This window comes from Podarcis muralis, chromosome 1, assembly GCF_964188315.1.
Source record: "Podarcis muralis chromosome 1, rPodMur119.hap1.1, whole genome shotgun sequence".
Classification (NCBI taxonomy): Eukaryota; Metazoa; Chordata; class Lepidosauria; order Squamata; family Lacertidae; genus Podarcis; species Podarcis muralis.
In genome coordinates this window covers 92,418,569-92,446,323 of record NC_135655.1, presented here as the reverse complement: position 1 = coordinate 92,446,323, position 27,755 = coordinate 92,418,569, and the positions used below count along the sequence as shown (strand labels likewise).

Here is a 27,755-nt window from a genome sequence, read left to right as displayed (position 1 = left end):
AAGAAGTGTGACTGGCCCAGGGTCACCCAGCAGCTGCATGTGGAGGAGCGGAGACGCGAACCCAGTTCCCCAGATTACGAGTCTACCACTCCTAACTACTACACCACACTGGCTCTCCCTATAATATAAATCTTTAGAAGGAAGGGTCATTGTGATCTACCAAAGTAAAGATGACTGTTGAAGGTTCTCCTCCCCCAACATGTGTATAACTACACAGGGTATTAAATATTGACCTGAAGAAGAGCTATGCATCATGGGATACCATGAGGTAATTTTGGACTCTGGACTTAATGGTCTTACAGTTTATTTCCATACATGTCTATTGAGACTCAAGTCCCATTAAAGTCCGTGGGAATTAAAGCCCTGGTAAGTGTAGGACTGTGCCTTTATTTAAGTTAATGGATCCCCCTGCTTTAAGATGTGTATATTTCTTTGACATGCAATGAGGCAGCTGTGTTCATTTGGGGGCCGTCCTGCTCATTCTGCTGAATGGGGCTCTGGACCTCTGTCCCAGAGCCCTGCCCTGACACTGTTGGGATGTAGATAATCCATCGTTTTTGAACAATGAAACAGGATGTCCTGCAAGTCAATGATTCACAAGGAGATAAGAGGGACTTAAATTTAATAATGTTCTATGAGTTGACTGCATAATTAAATTAATATATCCTAGGCCAGCCTAGGGTATATCTGGGGTATTATTTCAAATAGATCTGAAAAGTGAGCGGAGACTAAAGTTGCATTGGAAATCCACATTGAGTTTCAAGTTCCAGTGCTACCAAGGCAACCATCACATATCCATGTGTATTCTTGCTTTATTATCTCCCAAAGTTATTGGACTGCTTTTTTTGCCATATCATTTTTATTAATTTTACAGTAATGCTTTCTATTACAATCTCTCCTCTTACATTATACATTTTGGCATTTTAGAGCCATGACTTCATTCAAACCTTCCTTGTGATTTTCTATCTTTCATTTCAAATTTCTGCATTTTCACTACTTAACCATTGCTTGCAAATCAAAAACATCAAAGCATCATATTTTCTTATTCTTCTCTGCAGTGATTTTTACACATTTCCTTCAAAAGCTTCTTGCTATCCTACCAACATGTTTGATTGACTACAATTGTCCTTCAAATAATTTACAAATTTAGTCCAGTCCTTGAGGAACTTCTGGTCCCTCTGTTCTCAGATTCTTCCCGTCATTTTGGCCAGTTCCACATACTCCATTAACTTCAGTTGCCATTCTTCCTTTGTCGGTAATTACTCTTGTTTCCACTTCTGTGCTAATAAAATTCTTGCTGCAGTTGTTGCCTATAGGAAAAGCTTAGTATCTTGTCTGTTAACGTCTGTACCTACAATTCCCAGTAGAAAAGCTTCCAGTTTTTTAGTATATGTATATTTCAACATTTTCTTAATTTCATTATATATCACATCCCAGAAGCATTTCCCTTTCTTACAATCCCACCACACAAAGTTATTGGACTCCTGCTCCCATCGTCCCTGACTACTGGCCACATTAGCTGAGGGCTGATGAGAGTTAGAGTCAAATGACATCTGGAGGGCCATACTCCACTCACAATTTGTGAAGTGGGCCTAAATTGTGAAAAGCTGTAGACAAAGTGGTTTGTCCAATTGAGGAACATTGGTTTTTAGGAGTTTCCAGAGGAACTGGACACAATTCTGATGGAATTGTGCAAAACCATTTAAAAAATGGTATTTCAAAAAGCAGCATAGAAGTCAAGACCTTGGCTATTTAATGGGCAAGTCAAGGCTCACAATTCATCATGAAGTCTAATTACCTTTGTTGCTGTACTTTTATTACGTTTTATTGTGGACTCTGGGCATAATTGCATCTGTGTCTAGGAAGTTTTAGTGCTTGTCACCTGCAAAGACAATCTGCCCTTGGTGCAGGTTCTGCAAGCCCCTATGAAAATGTAGCCCTGAAAAAGATCCAAGCATTGAAACAGCCATTGTTACTTGATTCCATCTTAAATTACAGAGCGAAATGCTAAACATTTCAGTCCTCTTTGGGATATTATCAACTCATTTATCCAGAGTGGGATGTGATATACTGCTAGGCTGGCAGATAACACAGCAAATAAAGGCTCTTTCAAATAGTAGTTCTTAAAGAAGAAACGCGATCTCTGCTTGGAATAATGAGGAAAAACAGGCAAGCATAAAGAGGTGAATCGAGTTGGTCTGATGCCTTTCTTTTTAACTGCAAATTTTCTGTGGCAGCATAAATGAGTTGAAAAAGATACACTTTCATGCCTACTGACTTGTATTTAGATCGTTATTTAGATATGCTTCAAAGCTAATTAAAAAAAAGTAACTAGAATTCATATCTGAGGATTAGTATCCACATATTTGCAACAAACACAAAAATTAAATTTGGGTCACCATCTGCTTATACCCTGGCCTTGCTTTTTCAGGTGGGTGGGGTACAAACAGGACCTATAACAAAATGTTGATCTTTTATCTGTACCACCTAACAAAAGTGCTCAGCTTTTCAGCCAGCTTTGTCTCCTGGAGGACACTCCATTTCACCACTATATCCTTTTTATTGTTGTTGCTTTTTCTTACCCCCATTGGAGGAGGGCCTTCTTTCAAATGTCCTCACCTGCATACAACAGGTGCCCTTTTGGACAGTTTGTGCAATTTTGATTGCAATCCAATGCATAAATAAATATATATCTGGGGCTTACTTCAGAATAGACATTCACTGTTCATTTATTGCTTGTGACTTTTCCTCCCTCCTTTTATTTTTATTTTTAAATACAAACCTAGGTGTCCCATTCCTGTTCATATAATAGTAATTGGTTTGGGTTGTGGTTTTGTTTCATTTTTTTGTTTGTTTGTTGTGGGGGTTTTTTGCATGGGCGTTTTATTGACAGGCTGTTAACTGCCTTGGATATTGCACTTCATGGAAGAAAGGCAGTAAAATCAAATAACTACACGGGACATTCAATATAAATACAAGGTGGCCTGGCTCACAATCGTTTAGCTTTCAAACAGGTGTACAGATGAAATGAATGGGAGAAGGTGGTCCTTTTGCTCAAGAGCAGAGGACGTCCAGAAGGACATGAGCATGGATGCATGGCCAGCCACAGGGTTGGCACAGGAATTCCTTGGCAGAAGCCTGGGTGGCTTGGAAGCTGGCACAAAGCAGCTTGTTGGGGAAGGAGGCTTGGCAGAGCACAAAACCTCCTCTAGCCCCATAATCTCATTTGGAGTAAAGTGATCCCCGCACTCCAGCCAAGATGGCTTGTGGCTTTTGTGGGGATGAATGCAGCAGATGTTAAATCACAGGGGAATGTTAGCCCCTTGCCGTTGGATACCTCCTAGCCTTGTGGCTTTCGATCTCAATACTGAACTGTAACTGGTGGGGCTTTGATTAGGAAAGGAAAAGCCTGCCCAAAATTTGCAGCTCCCCACCCCCTGGCCATCTTCTCTCTCCTTTATGCCAGTAGGCAAGATGGTTCGTGTCAAGGGGGGAAGAGGTGAAAATTATAGGGTGTCGAGAGATCCAAGTGCAGTTCAGACCGAAGCAGCTACACCCTTCTGAGACAATGCACTGGAAGGATGTGCCTAGGAGGGGCCTGGGCTTGGGAGTTCCGCTCTCTGTGAGCTGTGGGGAACGGGATGCCATTCCAAGGAAGGAGGAGGTAAGGTGAAGAAGGTGGAATACTCCCGGCTGGCGCCTCATGCCCTGAGGACCACTTAAATCAGGAAGCCTGCCCTTCCAGCCTAGTTGAGACCTATTGGACTCCACGAGGCTGAATTAGATCAAGTGCCTACAGACTGGCTACATCTGTGCAGCGCAGCACTGTGCTGGAAAAAAAAATGCAATGCTTGCTCAACTATACAAAATCTGGTTATTTCATGCAAAGATCATTTTAATGAAGGCTTTCTCTTCGTTAATTGCCCTTTGACTAATTCACTTAGCTGACCTTTTTTTTTTTTTAAGTACCACAGAATTGTTTCCTTAGCTGACCTTTTTCTAAAAGAACAAAACACCAAACCACAGAATCGCTCTGTTCCTTTTGATAGACCTTTGCATCGTACTTGCTTGCCTCTTTATGTGACCTTCATCTGCAGGGTGTTTAATTAAGCCTACCTTACGGACACCTCCAGTGTGGTACACCTTGCTGTTCCTACATTTGAGAGGGATTCAGTCACATACTGGCAGAAGCAGTTGCAGTGGCTTTGGAGCTCTCGCTCAACAAACCTGCTCAGACTAAATTTCAGCTGTGTGTAAGGTTGGCTTGGTGGCTGCTTCTGCTTTGCACCTTATGCTCAAGAGGGGGTGATTTGTAACAGAGAACCAGTTTTACTCTTCTCTCGCCAGCCATTTTTCTTTTGAAACTCCCCCTTCCACACACCAATTTACTACGCTGTTTCAGGTCTGTATTTCAGACGTAAACACCGTTGAGTATGGGCTAGCAGGGGAAGAGTTAAGCCTGTTCTCTGCATTTATTTTTTATTTTTTTCCATTGCAAATGCTTTCCTCTCCTGGAAGTGTATTTGCAAGGGGACAGAAAGTTCCTGTCAGGCTAATGTTGCAAGAGAAGGGCTGTCCTGTAACCTTTAGTATGTCCTTAAAAGATTCTGGAGTATGTTTCCATTTCCCTACCATATGCAGTTCTTTATTAAGCCTGTCAGAAACTTGCACCTTCCCCCAGATGGTATGCAACCATATAGTTTGACCTAACCATGTGGTGTGAGACAGTGTGGTGTAGTGGTTATAATATTGGACAAGGACCTGGGAGGACTGGGTTTAAATCCCTACTCATCCACAAGACTTGCTGGGTCACCTTCGGCCAGTCACCTTCTCTTAGCTCAAACTACCTGGTCTTGAAGTAAACCAAGGCCTGGTTCATTGCAATCTCTAGGAGAGTTATCAGGGCAGAAATTTGTGCCTTGCCTGTTTGTCATCTTCACTTAAAATTCAGCCGAGCAAAAAACAACAATTCGTTACATACATACAGCTCGGGGCCTGTTGCTTCTGAAGCTGCTGTGGTGGGGGTAGAACTAACAGGGTTTAAAAAGCACATAAGGCCTTGCTTAGTGGGCTGAGTAGCTTTGAGTACCATGTATCTGGATTTCCCACCTGCTTCAGCCACAACAGGCATTTGTTGTGGTCTGGCATTGCTAAATTCTGTGGTATGGGAAGAAGCAGGACCCCAGGAAGACCATGATAAACCAAGGGTGACACCCGACCCTGTCTCTCAGACTTAGTGGCCTCACGATGGTCTTTCCAAGTGCATATTAAGAAGAGGAAGGTGGGTATTATTAGGGTTTAAAGTGCAGGATTGGGATCTGAAGGCTATTCTTAGCTCTGCTTCTAACTTCCTGGCTGAAATCCCAGCTTTGCTCAAAGTCGGTAGGAGCCTGCCGTTAACTTCTGTGAAGCCAGGCTCTTAACGACACCCAGATCCCAAATCAGGGAGGCAGAAGTTCACCCAAAAATGTCAGGTTGCAAGCCAATGGTTATTTTTGTGGAGCATGGGAAATGAGCACTCTTATCACTGCAAAGGCACAAGCCTTGGGTCGTGCTTCACTAGTTGGATACAGAGGCTATACAGAAGCAGGAATCATCCACACATTTGGCCTTGGGTTTGCCAGCCGTGTTTTGTCCCTACCTTTTTCAGAGTCTTCTGTGCAACTCAGAGAACTTGGAGGGGTGTGTGTGGAATGATGGAGTGGCCTCTCATATGGTCCTGGGCTTTAGAGCACACGGAAGCACTTCCATAGACTCCCAAGCTGAGCACAATGGGATAAACTCCTCCTGAGACTTGGAAAGGGGAGGTGGAGTTAATAGCAATAATTACAAGTAAAAATAAATAAAATACATCTGCCATGGAGTCTAGCCCAGGCTGAACCATCATAGGTAGCCCTAAATGCTCCTTTATTCATTCGGTATGTTAGCACTCCTTCTAATAGCAGACTTTGCTGGTGAGCGCTGACAGGATTGTAGCCAAAATTGAGGCCCAGAAACAAGAGGGGGAGATATCAGGATGCATGGGGGATCCAATTATGTCAAGAAGTTCAAAAAAAAAACAACACTATTGGTTTCTCTCTCTCTCTCTCTCTCTCTCTCTCTCTCTCTCGCTCTCTCGCTCTCTCGCTCTCTCTCTCCCCCTCTCTCTCAGAGACCGAAAACTAATACCCCAAACAGCCCGGTGAGGACTGAGCATTCTCAGTGACCACATAATTCCAGGTGTCTGTTCTAGCAGGTAGGACAGGGAGGCCAAAAGGAATGGAGTATCCTCTGGCTGGTTGGCTGGCTGGCCAGCACACTGAACAGGAACACTTCACACTGCAGCATTTTGTTGCAGGTTGTACTAGTATGTCATTCTTAGGTTAAAGTGCTAATAATTGCACTCAGCTATCAGTTTGAAGACACCAAACCCTAATAAAAATTATGGGGTTATCATCACCCCAAATCTGAACTCAGAAATGTCAAAAATGTGGAACAGCTCTGGCATGTCGTTTGGCCGATCCTATAAATGGTTGAAAGATTTTTGTCCGTGTTATTGTTCAGCTCTGTTCCTGTTTAATTGCAGCTTTCCTGTGGGTTGCAGGTTATATAAGAATGTAGACGTTTCCTGATTACTGTCTAGCAGAATATCTGAGCCCTAGCTTAACATGACATGTTTGGCATTTGGATGACAATGAAAATCTTCATATATGGAAAACAATCCAGTTTCCATGGCCTCCTCGTGCCTACTCTAAAGGCACGCTTTGGTAGCTAAGGACATTTCCTTACAGTTATCCAAATCTGATGTGCTATAAAATTAACCCAGCAAAGGCTCTGCCAGGCAATGTTCTGATCACTCGGGCCTGAAACTATATTTCATCCCAGTCAACCTGTTCTCCACACACTCAGGGAGCTGCCATGGTTTTCATTGTGTTTCCCCGTGCCCCCTGCCTCCACCCGCCCTTTTATACTCCCGGCTGGCCCCTTTTGCAGCCAGGATGTTTTTTTTCTTGCCATTTTATTGTTCCAGTGACCTAGCAACTCTGCACCGGTGGACTCTTGCCAGTCAACTTCCTCTCTGAGCTGCCTGACAGACTCCAATGATGTTGCCATCAGAAATGAGTAGAAGTTGAAATGGTGACAAAATAGGGTCTCTCTCTCTCTCTCTCTCTCTCTCTCTCTCTCTCTCTCTCTCTCATAATTCCTACTCATCCACATTATTCCTCGGTTGTTGTGGTGGCTGTGGTTCTTCTTCTTATTGTTATTAAAGCCCAAAGCATCAATTCTGTTTTACCAGGAAAAGAAAGAGTTCACAAGAGAATTCCAAATGGGAATATAGATACTGGGTGGGGTAACATTTTAAACAAGCAAGAAAATCCATTTATACCAAAATGAACTTTGCTAATCTTGAGCACTGTCAAGAAGATAAGCTGAAAAGCACGTCAATAAAGCAAAATCATATGCAGAATTTATAGAAAGATGCCTTGGTGTTCATTATGCACCAGAAAACAATACTTATAACGAACCAATGCCTACTGACGATTCTGAATAGAAAGGAGTCTGTTAGCAGAAAAAATATTGCTGTAGATTGAGACTATGCCCCAAAACCAACACAGCACTTATGCTGGTCTCATACTGAACATTTTTTAGCATTCACAAAACACGGAGAGTCCCTCTTTCAAGTATTATTCAAAAAGAAATAATAATGGATTGGCAACCTTACTTTTTAATTTTTGTAGACTTAGAACATAATCATATTGATGATGGTGGTGATTAATAATTTCTTAGAGGTGCATTGGATCATTATGAGTTCTTAATGCATGGAGGCTAGCCCTTTTAATAGGCTTTCCTCTTCTTCTGTGCATTTAAACCAGTTTCTAGTCTACTCTGTGGTAATTTTCTCTTTCTCTTTCTGTGGTGGGCTGTGAGACCTACTTGGATTTATCTGGCATTGGCGTCCTGTCCTTGCTTGTTTTCCTAGTATAGAACACAGTAGGAACAAAATGGAGAGACATTCCAAATGAAGTGATCTGCATAAGTAAATAGGAATGTGGATTGTCAATAAGAAGTATAGAGTATTATGCAGAGAAAACTGCATGTAATTCAACAAATGCGATACCAAAACAGATTTGTATATATTTTGATAAATGCCACCTGTAAAAAAAACCATGCAGCACTATTGTTGATTTTAGGATGCTACAGTCAAGCAGATTGCAGGTGCCACATTTATATGCCCAAATGGAACCACAGATTCTCACAAAAGGCACCAGTGCTTCCTGTGATCTTCCCAGTGGCCTGTGTGTGCTCCCAAGGCCTGTGTGTGGCAGCTCTCTCTCTAAGTGTGAACCTGTCCTCAGAAACCAAAACAAATGACAAAATAATTACATTCCCAGAATTTCAAAGCCCATTACACTGGGCTTGGCGCCGGTTGCTCAATATTCAAGGTTTACAAATAATGTGAAATAAATGTCCTGTGGCTGCGCACGTGCCAGAGTGTGGCCTGCGTGAGACCATGCTGGTGCAGTTTATTAAAAAAAATAGTGGTACTTGTGTGTGGTCTGTCCATGTGGTTTCCATTGTTTCCCTCTGTGCTGAACAGGTTGCCTGTCCCACTAAGGAAAGGGTTAATTGCATTCCCCTGCTTATCAGAGAAAACAGTGCACCCTTTTAAAGGAATATTCTCCACATGCTGAGGACGCTGTAGAATTGATTTTCTGCTTTGAGGATTTTCCTCAGTGCTGCTCCTTTCAGGGAAAGAACACGGAAGGAAACTGAAAGAGTCCAGATTTAGGACCGAAGCTTTTGTTCGCACAGCACAAACTCGCTTGGTTCCAAAACGGCCTCCACCCATAATCATTACATCCGCAGCAGTGTTTGAAAAACACAGTCCAGAGAGCTGCTTTCCTAGTAGCTGATAAAGGAGTGGGCTGTTAAAGTGTGTGCTGCCACCCCATGAAGCCGGAGAGGCCGACTGTCTTCTTTATTATTCTTTTCAGCCTAAACCTTACTGCTAAAGGTTTCTTACACAGACTGAGAAACGAGGGAATACAGATTTTCTTCTGTGACACTCTCTCTCTCTCTCGTGTGAAGACTTACTGTGGATTTTGCCAGATTGCAAACATTACTTTTACAGTTTCAGTTACTTTTCTCATGAGATTCTCTTTTTGTTCAGTGCGGTTTAATTTCCAGAAAGATGAAGAACACATAACATATCTTTTTAGCTTTAAGGTTGCCAGATGCTCCTTTACTTAGAATACACCCTTTCTAGGGAAGGGAGTAACCAACCACTTCAGAGCATGGCATTTGCATTAAGTACAACATGTACCTCTCATTGCAGAGACCACAACGATTGAGGGCCAGAAGAACAGACATGGTTCCTACTAGAGATGTGTGATTCCCCCCCACCTCACCCCCATTCTCTGCCCTTGAATCAGTGCATAAGCTAGAGTACTGGATATAGTTTAGGGAGATCCAAGTATAAATTGTATTCATGAATGATGCTCAGCAGATACCTTTGGGCCAATCTCTTTCCCTAAACTACCTCATAGGGCTATTGTGAGGGTAAAGCGTTGGTTGGGGTGGGAGAGACCATGTACACTGTCCTGAGGAAGGCAGGAATAAAAAAATGTAATAAACAGCAAGTGAAGGGAACAAAGTTGTGTAGAGTGACTCTTGGTGACCCTCTACAGCTATGAAACTTGTAAACTAGGGAGGTTTAAATTTAAAGTGTGAGTGAGCCAAAATACACCCACCAACCATGTTCTCTACTGACTGTATATTAGGCAAGCTTGTGAAGTGGTCTTACTCAGCTACTAATGTATGTATGACTGACAGTACATGGGATGATATCCTGATGAGGCCATTTCCCAATTTTGCTAAATATTTAGCTGATGGGTAGGCAGGCCTTGCTTACATAGCCTCACAATCACTTCATGTGTATCTTGTTGATAAGAGTTCCGATATGGTTAAATTTTATTTCATTTTAACTGCTTTTCTTAATCTATGTTTTCAGTTTGTTAAAACACAGCAATGGAGAGGAATAGAAACCTAAGTAAATGAATAATCCCGTTTTCCCCCCAATAAGATTTGCTAATCAAATTCCTTTTGTATCATAATGTTGAAAATATAATGATGTGTAAACAGCACATTTATGGTGGATTGTGTCCCCCAATCCATACACACATACACTTTTGTAGCTGTTGAAGGGTGGAATCTACCAAGGACCAATTGTGGGGAAGGAGCTGATTATCTTTAACCTATTGAGTGATATAATTTTCCACTTTTTGTCTCTGAATGTTTAATTTGTAAATGTGTTTTGAAAGGATAACTGCAGAAGACGAACTCTGAAGTATTCAGCCATTCAAAATTTGAATAAATCAGAACTCAGAACTCCATTTCTCTACTCGGCAGAGTTGCTTATCCTGGCATCCTACCTGAAAAGCAAACACTTTTCTCTAATTCCCTTCTGCAAGTCTTCCAGTTAGCCTTTATATTCTGCCCAGAAATGTTTCAAAAACGTTTTGTTTCATTTTCCCAGTGTAGTGACAAATACATACAAAAGGAAAGGGTGGAGAAATGAAGGAGCAAATAAAAATAATATAATTGTACCAGTACAAAGTATTCTGTTACAGATCAGATATGCATTTTAAAATAATAATAATAATAATAATAATAATAATAATAATAATAATAATAATAATAATACTGTATACACAGTAATGAAAAATACAGTTTCCAATGCCAGCAGATGCCATAAATAAGTTAACAGAACAGGGATGCATGCAATACCAAAGGGGTATGTATAATTAACTCATAAATTAAGCCTATCTGGCCTGTTATACATTGATTTCATAGAGTCTGTGAAATTTAGAAAAGGTAGCCATCTTTCTTTCTTTTTAAAACCCTACAATGTTGGGTTTAAAGTTCCTAAAATGTTTATAATATTTTCATTTAACAGCTGCCACATTCCAATACTTCCAATCGGTAATCCCCCCTTTTAGGAGTCTCACTTGTGGGAGTTAATTTGAGCTTTGCTATCAAATTGAGCAGGAACAGGATTTGAGTTGTGAGCTTATCAGACTATACAAGTTAAGTAGGGTCAGGCCTCAACAAGTCTTAGTGGCTGCCCTTTGCAGAAATGGAGCGAGAGGATTCAGAGTCTATGTGCCTTTGACCTCTGTGAAAATAAAGATTTAAGTCGTATGGTAATGTTAGTGAGCTTCCTGCTGTTTGAGGCATGAACGAAACCTGTAATCAAATGGAGTGCATAAGGAACATAATTTTGGGGAGATATCTCTGTACTTTATTTAAAAGGCTTGTATTCCACTTTTCAGAACAGTCAGCCCACAAAGTGGCTTCCGATCCCTGAAATACACTAGTAACAATCATTAAAATACAAAAGTAAAACTGTTGAATCTGAATACAGTCAGACAATTAAACACAGACTAAAATAGGCTGAAACCAGCATTGGACATGCATGGCCCAACCATTCTGCCAGTCTCACATTTTAATCCTCAAAGGCCATTCTAAAACAGCACATTTTTAGAGCTCATTTAAAAGAGCTGAGTGACATGGCTTGCCTGATGTCCCCCTGGAATTGAGTTTTATAAAGTGGAGGGGAGACCACAGAAAAGGCCCTGCTCCTTGAAAGTGCCAGGTAAATAACTGTTGGCATCGTTGTCTGCTTGACCATCTCTTGCAGGGCAACCACATAATTGGGAATGGTAGAAAAGGCAGGGCTGGTGCTGCTGACAAATGAACACATCTCATAGATTTAAAGGCAACTATCTTGAACTTACTTCCAAGGAAATGTTCATGGGGAGTTGGGCTTCACAGAACCCAGACTGATTTATAAATAACGCAAATAGCAGCTGTAAATTCAATGGCAAGAGTAAAAAAATATATGATGAAGTTCATTGCAATGTGCTATACAAATAGATCACATCCATTATGTGTTGTTTTAAGAACTTCACAATCCAGTCAAACAGCTAAAGTGGAAACCCAGAAGTTGGGTTAAAAGCAGAATCTGTTTATGCTGGATGCATTGTAACAGTATCACAAATGTGTAGGAGGAAGTAGCATTTATAATAGGCAAGTCTGGTAATCATCACAACTCATGTTGTAGTTATAACTCGGGAAGAAAGCCACAGATACCGAAGACTGCGTGATAATTTCATATTGCAACTAAAATAATTTATCTTAACAAGAGGAGAGGATGGACACCATTTCTGCTCAAATCAGGAGGCAGTGGCTTTGTATGTGACAAAAGAATTTATAACTGAACTTTACCTCTATGTAGAAGGAGTTACTTATATAAGAGGTCATTGTAACTTCTGCTTAGCTAATCTATCTCAAAAGACCAGTTTTCCTATTACTTGTTATCTTACTTTCCTCAGTGTTATAAGATCTGCATCCGGATTGGTATTGCTTTTTAGGTGTTCTAATTGTTTTATCACTTGTACGCTTGCTGCCCTCTTTTGCAGGATGGGGGGTGGGGAATATAAGTTTAATAAACAAATAGTGGGATAAGGATTTCTTTCTCATGCACTAGAGCAAGGAAGGAGCCAAACCTTTACTAAGGCTATATATACATAAAATGCAGTGAGGATCATCCACCACAAATCTTAAAAACAACCGTAACTAAAGACAACGATAGAAACCATCAACTAAAATTAGGGGTAAACAGTACCACTTGTATAGCATCAGAAATACTACAAACTAGGCATCTGCAGGGCCAGCCCAAGACTGATACAAAGAATGAGTTCACTGGTGGTATAGATCAGTGATGGCCAAACTTGGCCCACCAGCTGTTTTTGGACTACAACTCCCATCATCCCAAGCTAACAGGACAAGTGGCCAGGGATGATAGGAATTGTAGTCCCAAAACAGCTGGAGGGCCAAGTTCGGCCATAGCTGGTATAGATGATATAACCGTTTATAACTCATTAAAATTCTGACTACATCTCAGTATATGTGTGCATGGACACACACAGAGAAAAAGTGGAAGCGAGTGAGAGAACAAGCAAGAAAGCATAACACAACCTTAAAGGACTATCAACACTTTCCAGAACCTCTGTGTCACAAAAGAGCATGTGATTCCACCCGGATAAGGCATTAGTGTGTCACTGAGCAGTCAAGTCTGATGGCTCGTTCCTCAAAACATTTGGAAGGGGGGATGGAAGGCGCATACATTTTTGCATGCCCGCATGCATACCCAACTTTTTCTGCTTGAGTGCTGCTAAAAAGGGACTATGGTCTACATTACATTCCAGGCATTGAGTTACAAGTGCATGTGCTGCACAGCCTGCTAGGTTTTAGAATTTCTAGAGCAAACTGGCCCCAGCAAGCAGCTTGTTGTCTGGGGGCATGATTTGTTGGTGTGACACTGTCAGATATGAGCACTCTGGACACTCATGTGTGCTGGCTCTGGAATGTTGATAACAGTAACCGAACACACAGGCTTCTCACAGATGAAGGGAACCTACAGGACAGAGTTTGCCAGACCACTGTTGTTATGAGAATAGAATTGGCTTTGCCTTGTATGGTCCTAGAAGAGATTCTGAATCCAGGAATACATTATCTGAAAGCACATCTCCCTGTCTCTGTGTTTAAGCTGAAACATCTTTACATATGGATAACTTGTGGGTTTCCCAAAGGCATCTGCCTGGCTACTGTGAGAACAGGATGTTGGACCATATGGGCCATTGGCTGGATCCAGCAAAGCTATTCTTATGCTCTTATGTTCTTAACTTGCAATGATCGTGGGCTTCGCTAAAGCATGATCACCGCTGGTAATGATCACCAACTGTTTGCAGCCAACCCATGGTCTCTTGGAAAGATGTTAAAAATAATTAGGAGGATAAATTAGGTCAACAGGGTGTAATTACAAAGCTGGGATACATTCCAAAGTGCAGTAATTCATGCAGCTATGACTGCCAGGGGCAGGGGATATGAAAACAAAGGATTCTGTGGTGGTGTAGTGTCTGTTGCTAGAGAACTATTGGCTCTGGGATGATATGAAAAAATTAATGCCCAGAATTTTTTGCTGCTGCATTGCTATTGGTAGTCTGAAATGAGAAATGAGTGGAAACCCAAGATGATTCACATGAGATGTGACGGAGGGGGCACATGGGCATGCACATACATACATTCTCCCTCTCTGTTTTTGTTCACACATGCAAACACATATGCACAGGTTGGGCCCAAACACACACAAACATAACAACCACCTGCCATCCGCTAATAAATTTGTGACTTGTCCAGGGTAATTAGGATCAGACCTGGTTTCGCTTCTGTTTTAATGATCTTTTTTTTCTCCCCTCCAGCCATTATGAGCAGCGAAAGTTCCAACATTGAAACAAGGACTTCCAGCTCTCATGCACACAGTACAGATCCCTTCAGTGCCCTTGGCAGTGTCAAAGGAAGGACACTGTGGACGATAACCGACAGTGCTTCTGTGTCTACAGCCAGAAGAAGAAACTCTGCTTATATTGAAATGATCAGGTCTGGAGATACAGCTCAGCAGTCATCTTCGGTGATGCAGGCCAGAAGAGCTGATACCTCACCAAGTTCCTTGGATATTGCTGGATTTGAAACAGGGACTTTGAGGATACATTCTCCCAGGACACCCGTTTCTTCACTTTCAGAGGATAATCACCCAAGTGAGTTCCACCATCAAAAGTCTTTTTGTATCTGAATGGACTGACAAACCCTGAAACAACAAAGCTGAATGGGTGTCTGTAAGAATAAGGAGAAGTTGGATGAGGCACAGATTGATTTGGAAGGCTATGGTCATTCCTTTGTTAACGATTAGATGTACAAACATAAAGGTGTTTAATGGTGTTTGTCATCATTAAATTATACATGTTTGTAGTTAGTCTTAGTTGAATTTCATTGAAAATGAAAGCAAATGGAATCTGAGACACCCCCCTTTTCAAGCAAAGGTATGAATAAGATGCCACACAAAGCTGAACCTGCATACATTTATGCAAATAACAAATTTTGTATATATTCGCCTATTTCGCAAGATTTACCCTCCAGTTGCTTTTTTGTGTAATGCCCAAGTATAATATAGTTATTGCAAGTTCTGTACAGTTCTCGACACCAGATGAAATTCAAGACATCAGATGGATGGAAGCCATGGTTCCACCGCAAATACCAATTTGTTAGAGCCTGACAGGGTTTAATTTTCTCATTTCATATTTACAGTTACTGGGAGCAGCCACCATATAGATAGAAGGTGGGATGCAGACAGCACAACATCCAGTTTGCATATCATCAGCACGGACAGTTCAACAACGACCAACAGAGGCACAGAAAGGACTTCACAGTTTCTTACAGACAGTGTCGCTCTGACTGATTCATCAAGAAAAGACCCAGTTTCTCAGAGGGAAGTCACCACCTTTCCTGATCGAACCCAGTTCCCATCTCATGCAACACATTCCAGAGGAAGAAGTAACACATCAAAGGTCACACAATTTCCTGAGTCTTCAGCAAGGATTCGGCTTGCCCAGTCTTACTCGCCTCCAAAGACTAGTATGTTGTTGTTTTTTCTGTTCCAAAAGTCTACTTCTTAATGAATTCCCGTAGAGAAATAATAGCATTATACTGTTTTAGAACTGCTGTAGTGTAAGGCCATGTGTGCTGTGAGCCAGGAAGTTGCTGCAGATTTTATCTCAGCTGAGCAAATATTGGTGGCGACAGGGAAGCCACTAATTCTCATCCTCCTTGCATCTCAGATATTGGGAGGATACTTGGCTATCTTGCAGAGTTTTTGAAAGAATTCCTGACATAATAGATGTGAAAACTTTAAACTCTCCAGTATGTTCCAAAATGCAGAGGATTGGTTATGATTAATTTGAGGGGGTTTTCTCCAGAAATGGTAAGGCAAGTCACCATTATGATTTGAGGACTAGATCAGGCTTCCTCAACCTTGGCCCTCCAGATGTTTTGAGACTACAATTCCCAGTATCCCTGACCACTGGTCCTGCTAGCTAGGGATCATGGGAGTTGTAGGCCAAAAACATCTGGAGGACCGAGGTTGAGGAAGCCTGGACTAGATTCTTGGCATGCCGTTCAAAAATAACAACAGAAACTATGTTGATATTTTATGTGAAATCAAAACAATTGTCGTTCTATGTCATGGTATTAGTCTGTTGATGGTGGATAGCAAGATTCCTAACTGAAATTCATAAAGCAGAGCTATCCGTTCCTTGTTGTTAATCATCAACATGGATAGTATACTTTTGGTAAAGACTGAGGTTCCCAACTGGGGTTTCATGACTAGTAACCACTGGAAGACATCTTTTCCACTTATAGGAAAAAGGTAGATGGAAAGGGGAATATGGGTCCTATGTTTTTAATAGTTGTGCAAAAGAAGAAATTTTACCAGGAATTTTGGAGAGTTGATTTAGGTTCTAGACTGGTGAATCCTGATAAGACAAAAGTGGAAAAGATGCAATGTGGGGGAAATCCTACTGCTTCCACAGTATCCCTTTTCTTTAGAATCACCTTCTTTTGTTCACTCACATTTCTTCCCATGTTTTTTCAGACTCCCACCTCCCACCCCATGAGGAGGCACAGTTTTAGCACCAGCAATCGGCAAAGCACTGTTAATGCTTTTCAGAACTTCTGTGCCTTTAAATGGAACACTTCCTCTTTACCCATTTTATTGCTTCCTGTTGATCCAAGCTGGGATTTTATTTGTTCACCTCTTGAATAGCCTTTCCCAATTTATTTCTTTTATTCATTTGCTACCCAACCCTTCCTCCCAAAGGAGCCCAGGACAGCAAAACAAGAAAGCAACACAATTCAATTGCCCCACTGTCAGTTTCTCTTCCAGGTGGTGGTGGAGTTTACTACTGATCATTGACTTAGCTCTGGTTTCATTGCTAAGAACGGAAAAGGGAGAGAACCAACAAGTGAGACAGGCAGTGGTATAGTGAAAAAGGGATGGGCACAAGAAGCATTGGCTGCCTCATATTCTGCTGATGAAATCTGTGCATTCTTTGGGTTGGGACCTGGTAGGAAGAAAAGAGTGAGTGAATGGGGATGCCAAGACTTGGGAGCACTGCTTCCATTTATTGGCAAAGAGGCCATCTCCTTATTTGGGACCAAGGGTATTCAGTGGGGATACTTACTTGCCAGCAAGATTATTTCGTGGGATGTCTGAGTGGGGGCTTTTGGAATAGCTGTTGGCTTTTGAATTCCTTTTGCCTACCATTTAGCCACAATCTTATCCTGAACTTTGATGGCTGGAGCTCAGCAATCCTTGCTGCAAAAGGGCTGCAGACATAGCTCATTCAGTTAATGGAAATGGGCTCTTTGAAATACACAATGTCTGTTGGAAGCTTACTGGGTAAATAATCATGGTTGTGTCTTATCAAATGCTGCCTTATTAAAGTCTTGTTATAATAATGCACAGAGTTATAGTGTCACTCTGAGGAGGAGCTTCCAGCTGAAAATGGATTGCATCACAATAGTAACACCAGCTCCCTTTGGTCAATCCCCTCCGCCAACATTGCATGCCACAGTTGTGATGTCTGAAGGTGCCTTGGCTGTGGTGCAGGTGGACTTAGCTGGGACATGACTTTGTGGGCCAAGTTAAGACCCCGTGAGCCTAAATTGGCTTGTGGGTGAGAGCCTTGCAGTTAAAGAGAAAATATGTTGTACAACGATTGCTCAGAAATATGTGCCGAAGTTAGCATCTTCCCCGTCTTTCCAAGATCTTGTTCTTTGCTTTCTTGAGTCTCTTGCCCTTTCTGGTCCCAAAATGCGAGTCACACTAGAGGTTCCTTTCATAACACAATCCTGTAGCTTTGCTGGGTTTACAGTATTCCACTGGGTTTAAAGTGGAGCAAGCTACTGCTTGTAGGAATTTCCTAAAATGTAGATATTTTTGAATATTTCAAAGCAGTTCTTTTATACTAGCACTTTCCCCTCAGATGTTATTATAAAGGTTTTAAACCCCGACTTTCCCCCCAAGGTTTCATCATTTCTATCAGCTGGTGCAGGGACTGGAGCACAATTAACTTGTTTTCTGTTAAATATGTGTGAATGCGGTTATGGGAAGAAATGTAATAAGATCCACCTTCAGCGCCTGCTGGTGGCACATCTAATATCTTCCTCTTCTATTTCAGCTGCAGAAGACAGTAGTCAGCCAAGGAGTAGCTCAAATACAGAGAGAAGCGTTTCCAGTTCCCACACAGATGATGTGTCTGTTTCAGGTTTAAATGACAGGGGTGGGGAGAGGACATTACGTACTTTAAGAGATGTCAGCAGTTCTCTTAATGCAACGCATATATCCCCAACCACTAGCAATGAAATCTCCACCTCTTCAGGCCTCCTGGGTTCCTCACATGTGTTAACTCCGGTACAGACTGGACAAATGGATTCATCACCAGAGGACAATGATTTCACTGAAGCAGCACTTCCACATTTCCAACCTCCTTCAGAAACAACAGGTACAGGATGAAGATCTCTTTTATTACAGATTTTGGAGCACTGTTTCACTCGTCTGGTGTGAAGATGATGCCCAAACATTAGCAATGAATATAAACATGAAGAGAAAAAGAGCAAATACCTTATAGCTCAGAGACAGGAAACTCTGTGTTCCTCAAATATTGTTGGGCTCTGTCTCCCAGACCCAAAAGCACCAGAGCGCCCTCTACAGCAGCACCCACTGCAGTGCAGGCATTAAAAGCACAGAAATGAAGCATCCCTACACACACACAGTCATAGGTTCACTCCTTTTTCTACTACTCACAGGTAACCACCCTTTTGACTGACTCAGCACAGGATGAACCTTTCTCATCATACTCTAAGACATCTTTCTGAACGTCATTGCTTTTGTAAGACAAAAGGGGATATGGACTTGTTTTCCATTAGAGCTGTCTGAATATAATTATGGGAAGAAATGCAATGTGATGCCCTTTTAGTGCATGCAGATGGCACATCTAATGTCTTGCTCTTGTGTTTCAGCTGCAGAAAACAGTGGTCAGCCAAGGAGCAGCTCAAATACAGAGAGAAGTACTTCCAGTTCTCACACAGACGGTGCGTCTGTTTCAGGTCTAACTGATAGGGGCAGAGAGAGGACATTGCGGACACTGAGAGACGTCAGCAGTTCTCTTAATGCAACACAACTATCCACAATGGCTAGCAATGAAATCTCCACCTCTTCAGGCCTCACGAATTCCTCTCACATGTTAACTCCAGTACAGACTGGACAAATGGATTTGTCACCAGGGGACAATGATTTCACCGAAGTAACGCTTGCACATTCCCAGGCTTCTTTGGGAATGACAGGTAAAGCACGAAGATCTCTTTTATTCTAAATCTCAGTGTACTGTTTCACTTGCCTGGTGTAACAATGAAACCAAAGCATTAGGATGAATAGATTTAAAAATGAGAGCAAGAGGAGATAGGCTAAGATTAGAGAGACAAGCCACTAAAGGCGGTTTGGTACCGAGGTACCACCGTACTGGTATTTCAAATTAGGACTTATTTGCACTTTTGGAGGGGATATGAATCATTTGGCAATGTCCAACATCACATGAATGGACTTCCACAAACACAACGAGAACAACTCCTTTTCTCCCTTGCAACCTCCTGCGTTGCTCCCCCAGTCTACTCCAGACTGACTCCCAACTGTCTTGAACAGATTTTAGGGGCATACTAGGGCAGGGCAGGGGGATCTGTTGTATCAACAGTGACTTGTTGGTAGATCACCGGATGTCACCCAATATGCCTTTCAGAACCTTAACATATTTTGACTGATTGATTACTGGTAACAATAACAACATATTGTCAAAGATCTATTTTTTTCCTCCTGGAATACATATGTGAGTTTAATCAAGTTAAAACTATATGGCGGATGGAGCTAATATACTGGAGTGTATGTACCGTAGTTATATATATTTGTGAAAATGTGTGGCCAACAGGAACACTTGTTCCTTATTAAAGGTGGATATTAGAGAGCACTGTTTCAAGTGGTACATTAGTTAAATAGTTAAATAAAAATTATGGTTCAGCTTACAGGAAATATAAAAGTATAATAAATTAGAGCAGGGGGATTCAACATGTGCATTTTAACCTATAACAAGTATAAAGATAAATATATATTTTTAAATGGTCTTGGAGATTATAGCAACTGAAAAACCAGGTACTGAAGTCAAGCAATTTCTCCAACTATTGAGGAATGGATTAATGAAGCATGGAGGTATTTAACAAGGTATATATACATACTTGAAAGAAAAAAGACCAAAAAAGATGCTTTTTATTAATTTATGCTATAAAATGTATTTAATCCAAATTAATGTTTCCAATGTTACGATGACAGCTGGAAATAAAAACAAGCCATGTACACAAACATTAATCCTTTTTTTGTCATAAAACAATGGGTTGTTTCCAACTAAATATTTGTGTGAGTGGAATGACTTCTGCTCTCGCAGTGGAGCTTCCCATCTCACTCCTCCCCTCCAATGGCCTCTGAACCCTCCTAATCAGAGAAACCCATCAAAATAGATTTGGGTTTGGTGTGGGGGCACAGTGTGGGAGGAGAGGAAGTTCTCTTGTGTGGGTGGAAGCCATTCCTCTTGCACATTGATATTTTTGAATTCAACCATTAATCTAGGCATTCATTATTTTTATTGGGCTGCAGCGCGCACGCCACCCTTCATGTTTTCCATTTGATCTGCATGATTATAAGAAAACTACATAATAAAACTTGAGATACACTTTCTATATCTGGAGGTGGCACATCTCTCTTTTTTTTTTTTTACTGTTGTGTGTTTCAGCTACTGAAGATCTTGATCACCAGTCAGCAAGCAGCTCAGATACAGAGAGGAGTATTTCTAGTTCTCATACTGACAGTGCATCTATTTCAGTTCTACCTGACAGAGGTGGAGAGAGGACAATAAGCAATAACAGCATTTCTCAGAACACAACACAAAAGTCCATCGCCGGTAATACTGAAATCTCCAGCTCTTCGGCCCTCCCTAATTCTTCTTACATGTTGACTCCGGAGCAGACCAGACAGACGAATTTGTCAACAGAGGACACTGATTTTATTGAAGCAGCGGTTACACATTCCCAGTCCCCTTCAGAAGCAACAGGTAAAGAATTAAGATCTTCTGTTTTGTTACAGATTTGAGAGCACTGGTTTGCCTTGGCTGGTGTAAAACCAAATTTCCTGTGGAAAAAGAGGGGATTGCTCCCGATCCTAGACAATGAGAGAAAGTTCACATAAACTTTGCGTTATAGCCCTGGGGACTCTTGTTTGTGCTTAGAGGACACCTTTGAACAATTTAGCCCTTTTATGACATCCCTTTTCCAGCCCCACCCATCACCCCCTAAGGGCTGATCTGAAGATTACACATTCCCTGGAAATCAGCATCCGTGTGGTAAGTGCCCTCTCCCTCTCAGCGGTATTGTTTATATAAGTCACCATATGAGCCAGGGCAATAATGTTGGGACTTTCCACACACTCCATGGTGGCTGCTATCGATCATGAGTGGGCTGGAGTAAAAGGAAACGTTTCCCGTTGTGGCCCCAACTCCTGTGGCGAGCTATGCTGCGGCTTGACTTGGGAAATGGAAAACTTTCTAAAGGGATGTTGAGCCCCATAAGGAGTATAGCCTTTTCATCACCTGCTCTGAAAACCCTTTCTTTTCGCCATACTCCAGGGCCACTTCATAAGCTACAGCGTTAACATTGAGTTCACTGATGAACACTTCCATGTAGTGACACTTCCATGCAAGGGACATAATATTTGGTCACATCCACACCATGCATTTAAAGCACATGGCTTTCCCCCAAGGAATCCTGGGAACTGTAACTTACAATGCACACTTAACAAACTACAGTTCCCAGGAGTCTTTGAGGGGAGCCATGTGATTTAAACATATGATGTGAATGTGACCTATAAGTGGCTTGATCTCAAAACAGTGTCAGCAATCCACAGGGAGAGTGGCTTCCAATTGTCATTTTATTTAAGAAGCAGCACACATAGTAAATGGTTACCACAGTTAAAATATTCTAAAACAACTCAATTAGGAAGTTCCTGCTAGTGATTTCTTGAGTCTTGTAGGCCTCGTTGGGCAGATGGCATTAGCAGATTCTGGCTTTTGGAACTCTTGGGAAAGGAAGCTGCTGTAGGAACAGTGCTGTAAAAAGATAATAACTTCTCTCACTGGGTCTCTTGTTAGGCTCACAGTGGCCCCAGGGGCATAGCATTCCTACCCTGGAAGTGTCTTCCTGAGTCAAAGGTCTGGGTAACTCAAGACAGTATTGAAAAAGGAAATTTTTACCTAATATGTACTCTTCCATCGCTCTTGTGAGAAGCAAAGATGGGCTTTTAGGATCTCTTAAGTGACACAAGCAAGGCTATAGGTGGTGGCACATACCTCTCTGCTTTTGATTTAGAACATCTCACTAGTTGTGGCCTCTGCTCTGGTTAAATTCAAATGGAAAAATCCACATTTTAGCTTTAGTAATTTAGCTTATTAGAGTTTCTACTGATTAATTCCATTGACCTAAATGTAATATGTTGCCCAACTAAGACCATGCCAGAGATAATGAGACGTAGGATAGTGACTACCTCTTATAATTGGATTGGCTAGATGAAGCCATAATGAGGTACTAGATTGGAAATTTTAAATTAGGTTAAGGTAAAGGTAAAGGTACCCCTGCCTGTACGGGCCAGTCTTGCCAGACTCTAGGGTTGTGCGCTCATCTCACTCTATTGGCCGGGAGCCAGCGCTGTCCGCAGACACTTCCGGGTCACGTGGCCAGCGTGACAAGCTGCATCTGGCGAGCCAGCGCAGCACACGGAACGCCGTTTACCTTCCCGCTGGTAAGTGGTCCCTATTTATCTACTTGCACCTGGGGGTGCTTTCGAACTGCTAGGTTGGCAGGCACTGGGACCGAACGACGGGAGCGCACCCCGCCGCGGGGATTCGAACTGCCGACCATGCGATTGGCAAGTCCTAGGCGCTGAGGCTTTTACCCACAGCGCCACCCGCGTCCCTTAAATTAGGTTAGGTAAGATGAAAAGCAGGTGGCCACTATGGCACATTTTTTAAAGAAACTATAGGGGATACATGATTTTGCCTATTCATGGGAAAGCTCCCAGCTCTTTTTTTTTTTCTTTTCTCTTTACAGAATGTTTGTTGTTGTTTTTTAAAAAATGAACACCATAGAATAAATCTAAATAAGCAAATTCTCCTGAAATGTAAAATATTTCCATATCATTAAAAAAAAATACAGAAAGTTGTATTTGGATGAGATGACAGTGACATTAGAATGATAAACTTGAAAACTGAAAATCACGATTTTTATAATAGGCTGCTATCCTAAACACACTTACAAGATAATAAGCACCATTGAACACATTGTGACTTACTTCTGAGTAAATGTGCATACAGTTGCACAATTAATGTATGTGCATAACTTTAGTCTGAACTTGTAGACAAAGTTCTAATTCCAGTTTGTTCTCTTCTAGATGTTAGGAGTAGCCAGCACACGTTCAACAACTTTGGTACAGAGGAAAGGGTCTCTCAGACTGAGAGTATGTTCTCTACTGCCACATTCATCAAAAGTGGAGATGGGACATTAGGATCTCTAACTATCAAGAGCAAATCCACAGATGCAACAGAGCTATCAACCTTTGATCTGGAAAATGTCAGCTCTTTAGATTTAACCCAGAACTTGTCAACCTCAGCCCAAAGTGGAAAGGACAGTTTCCCATCTACCCAGATGGATTTCAGTGAGTCCTCAAAAGAGCATTTATTTACATATTCCTCCAAAACATCTGCCTATTCATCTTCTGCAATAGATCTTTCAAGTGAGTTTTCCATTTTTGTTATTGTTTCGGTTAGAAATCGGCTTGAGACGTAGCCATTCATTTGTTTCCTGTCTGTCTATGTAGTTTTCTCCATAATCTTCCCCTTATTTCTTCCTTTTTAAAGTAACAGTCAGCTTTTAACTATTGTATTATACACATGAATATGAACAACTATAACTTTGCTCTTTGCGACACATCCACACTTTATATAACTGTCCTGTGCACACGTTATACCTTTAGAGCACAGTCAAAACACATTCTTTCTCTCAAAGAATTCTGGGCACTGTAGTTCACACCTCACAGTTACCATTCCCAGCAAGCCTTAACAAACTACCATGCCCAGAATTCTTTCAGAGAGGAAATGTGATCCAAATATGCTTTAGAGGTATAATTTGTACATGGCCAAAGTATTTTGTATACATTTGTGGTTCCTGTGGCGAAACATATGAAAATGTGCATAACGCATGTATGTCTTTACACACACAAGCACATGCAACTGGAGCCCCTGCTATACATGGAACAAATATGCTTATCATGTAAAGCAGGGGTTACCAGTAGGGCTACCACTCTGCAAATTGGGCTGCTGAAATGGAGAGAACTTAAGGGAAAACCAGGACTGAATTTCTGTGTGAAAGGAATGCAGTTCTGCACAACAAATTCCTGGGCATGTGTTCAGAAGAATTCTTACTTTGCATTCTTACCCTTGCCTCAGCCCCAGCCCACTGCACTGCTATTTCGCATGTTGTGGACTTCAAGTTCCAGGGGGGAAACATACTACAAAATAGTACATCTGAAGTCTGCTCATACCTGATTAAAAAATGTGAGGTTGCCCTTAGGTGCAGCAATTTCTGCTGCTAAAAAGATATGCCATTTTTAAACTGGGTAACAGCTTGACTCTTTGGCAATATAGGACTCAGACCCTTAGTGTTGTGCCATGTACCCTTTAGAATTTCTTCTTGTTAAATATTAGACAGGCACTGTCTCTGTCAACTTTTCAGCACCTACTGAAGATCTTCCTCTTCCAAAAAGCCTTTTAAGGAGATATCTTTCCCAGTCTACATCTGCATTGCAATTTTTTAAGATGTTTTAATTGTTTTATTACTTGCATATTTGCCAGCCTAGGCTCCTTTGGGAGGAAGGCCGAGGGATTAATAGTAGTAGTAATAATAATAATAATAATAATAATAATAATAATAATAGCATCAACAATAACTATTGTGGCTTTCATGCAATTGCTTCCTTGGCACATGTCCATTCTTTGTATTCCATCTTTCAAAACTCTATTATTATGATCTATGAAATTACACACAATGTAAAATTCATCTCACCAGCATTTCTGATTGTATAGCAACACTGTTAAGCATATCAAATAGCCGCTGACTTCAAATGCCCGCTGTCCAGTTTCTGCACCATTTTTTCATTAAAAACATTCTGTGCTAGTCTGCCTTCCACTTCAACCTTATGAAAATACTCCAACTCCACGGAACAATAAAAATTAGTGTGATGTAGTCATCTGATTTTCCATTTCTAGACCCAACATGTACTGGGGGCCACCCAGCCAAATACATTCTCAAGTCTCATTAAAGTCAAAATAATTTTTGCCTATATCAAAAGGATATAAGAAGTGAGCACTTAAGCCTAACTAACAACATATTTCTTTGAATTGTAATCATGCTGTGTGGCATTAGTTGAAAACCTTTGAGGATCAGCTGTATTATTATGACTTTTAAGTATTCAAACTTAAAAGAATCGAAAGAAGCGGTACTTTTGACAGGAAGTACGAACACCTAAAGAAATTCAAAGAAGGGATGCATATGAAATTTGTATTTTCTTCTTCCCCAACTACCGTATTTTTCTGTGTATAAGATTAAGGTTTTTGCTATTAAAAAATTTGTCAAAAATTGGGGGTTGTCTTATACATGGATGGTGAATGCACAGGGGTTCAGGCTCTGACTCTGGCGTGGGCAGCCAGCTTCCCTCAAAAAATCTCAAAGTTGTTCTGTTTGGTGTTTAAAATATTGATTTCTTAATTTTGGGTTCAAAAAATAGGGGTTGTCTTATACACAGAAAAATATGGTGTATTCTGTTTCGATTTAGGTACTGGAAGTAGTCTTCAGCCAGTTAAAGTGTCTGATGTGGAAAGAAGGCTTTCTGGGGCTTCTACAGACAGCATATACCTATCAACTACATTCATGCATGGTAGAGAGAGGACCTCACGGTCTTTACCAGATAACAGCACATCTCCTGATGCAACAGACAGTACCACTTACAATACTGAAACTTCTGAGTCTTCAGATCCGACCTTGAGCTTGAATTCCGGAGGAGAAACACATAATGTCTCACAAAGTGAAGTGCAATCCGCTGGATCTTCTACTGAGCACCTGCTTCAGCATTCCTCTGAAGTTCCAACGTCCCCATCTTCACCAAAGGATCCGTCAAGTGAGTTTTCTTTAGGAAAAAGAGTGAAGGAAGAATTGACTGTACTCACCATAGTTTGCATTATGTATGTCTATACGCAGGGATGCGGGTGGCGCTGTGGGTTAAACCACAGAGCCTAGGACCTGCTGATCAGAAGGTTGGCGGTTCGAATCCCCGCGACGGGGATGCATATCTTTATGCATATCTTTATGCATACACACTTACAAATTATCAAGTCTCTCATGATAAGCATTTCTGTTATGAACTATATAATTTGTTCAGAGCATGACATTTGAGTTTGGGGTTTTTTGCAGCAAAAGGGGATCTGGAGTACAGTATGAACCAATGAAATGTCACTATTTGCAGTATTCCGCTGGCAGATCTGTAGGCATCACCTTAAACGATATGCCTTCAAAATGGGGCAGGATGTAATTCACTTTACCGAAATCTAGTAACTACACATTATGAATAATGCGACATTATAAATAATACAGGTTTTGATAGTGAAGTTATATGCTGTAAGTGCAATTTTAAAATTTCATTTTCAAATTCCTCTTTCAGTTCTTGGAAGTAGTCATCATTCAGTGAGTGACGCAAGCATTTCACACTCTTACACTGAAAGCACTTACCATTCAGCAACTTTCAGCAAAGGAGACGCACAAACTCTACAATCCATAGTTAACAATACGTTTGCTGAAGCGACTGAAAGAACGTTTTCATATATAGAAGAGTCCAACAGCTCAGAACTAAATCCTTCATCGTCAGAAACATACTCTAGAAGGACTGACTTCTCAGTAAAAGGTTTTGATACTTCTGGGTCTTCAACTGAGTCTTTCCAAAACTTCAGCTCATCCAGGATACCAACTTACTCTTCCTTCCAAAGTGAACCTTCAGGTTGGTTTTTATTTTGTACCCTGCTTTACCTGCCAGCACTTTTCAATACACAATTATCACCCTAATTGCATATTCTTCAAGTGCATGTAAGCTTTACACGACAAGGCAACAAGTTTCATTGAACTATTAGTTCTTGTTGGTGAAACTGAATGAAGATGAATATGTAAAAGGTATTGCTTTTGTGTATGTCTTTTTATTCTTGGGACCAACAATTACTGGATGTCCACAGTGATCTACAAGTAACACTAAGCCAAGCTTAGTGCAAACAAACAAGTGTGCAGCTTCCCAGTCCAACTGCTGCTGCGAACAAAGCCATGGTTTGATTTCTCGATATGTCCAAACCTGGGAACATGGTTATACAGTGGTACCTCGGGTTAAGTACTTAATTCGTTCCGGAGGTCCATTCTTAAACCTGAAACTGTTCTTAACCTGAAGCACCACTTTAGCTAATGGGGCCTCCTGCTGCTGCCGCGCTGCCGGAGCACGATTTCTGTTCTCATCCTGAAGCAAAGTTCTTAACCTGAAGCACTATTTCTGGGTTAGCGGAGTCTGTAACCTGAAGCGTATGTAACCCTAGGTACCACTGTATCTCACTCTGCTCAAGCCATGAGCTGAAACCAAGGTT

At 41.3% G+C, this 27,755-nt stretch overlaps 1 protein-coding gene across 2 annotated transcripts in view; it reads left to right on the top strand.

Annotated features, from left to right (window-relative positions):
* Positions 1-27,755, top strand: part of HEG1 (heart development protein with EGF like domains 1) — a 58,813-nt gene that overhangs the window by 8,508 nt on the left and 22,550 nt on the right. The window contains exons 2-9 of one of the 2 annotated variants that reach the window (XM_028743748.2): positions 14,304-14,639; positions 15,187-15,513; positions 18,117-18,440; positions 18,958-19,281; positions 20,772-21,089; positions 23,477-23,740; positions 25,916-26,257; positions 26,798-27,130. In XM_028743748.2, the coding sequence (XP_028599581.2) occupies positions 14,304-14,639; positions 15,187-15,513; positions 18,117-18,440; positions 18,958-19,281; positions 20,772-21,089; positions 23,477-23,740; positions 25,916-26,257; positions 26,798-27,130 (2,568 nt within the window). Of the gene's footprint in view, positions 1-14,303; positions 14,640-15,186; positions 15,514-18,116; positions 18,441-18,957; positions 19,282-20,771; positions 21,090-23,476; positions 23,819-25,915; positions 26,258-26,797; positions 27,131-27,755 lie in introns of both variants that reach the window. The other variant, XM_077935001.1, reaches the window with a different exon arrangement.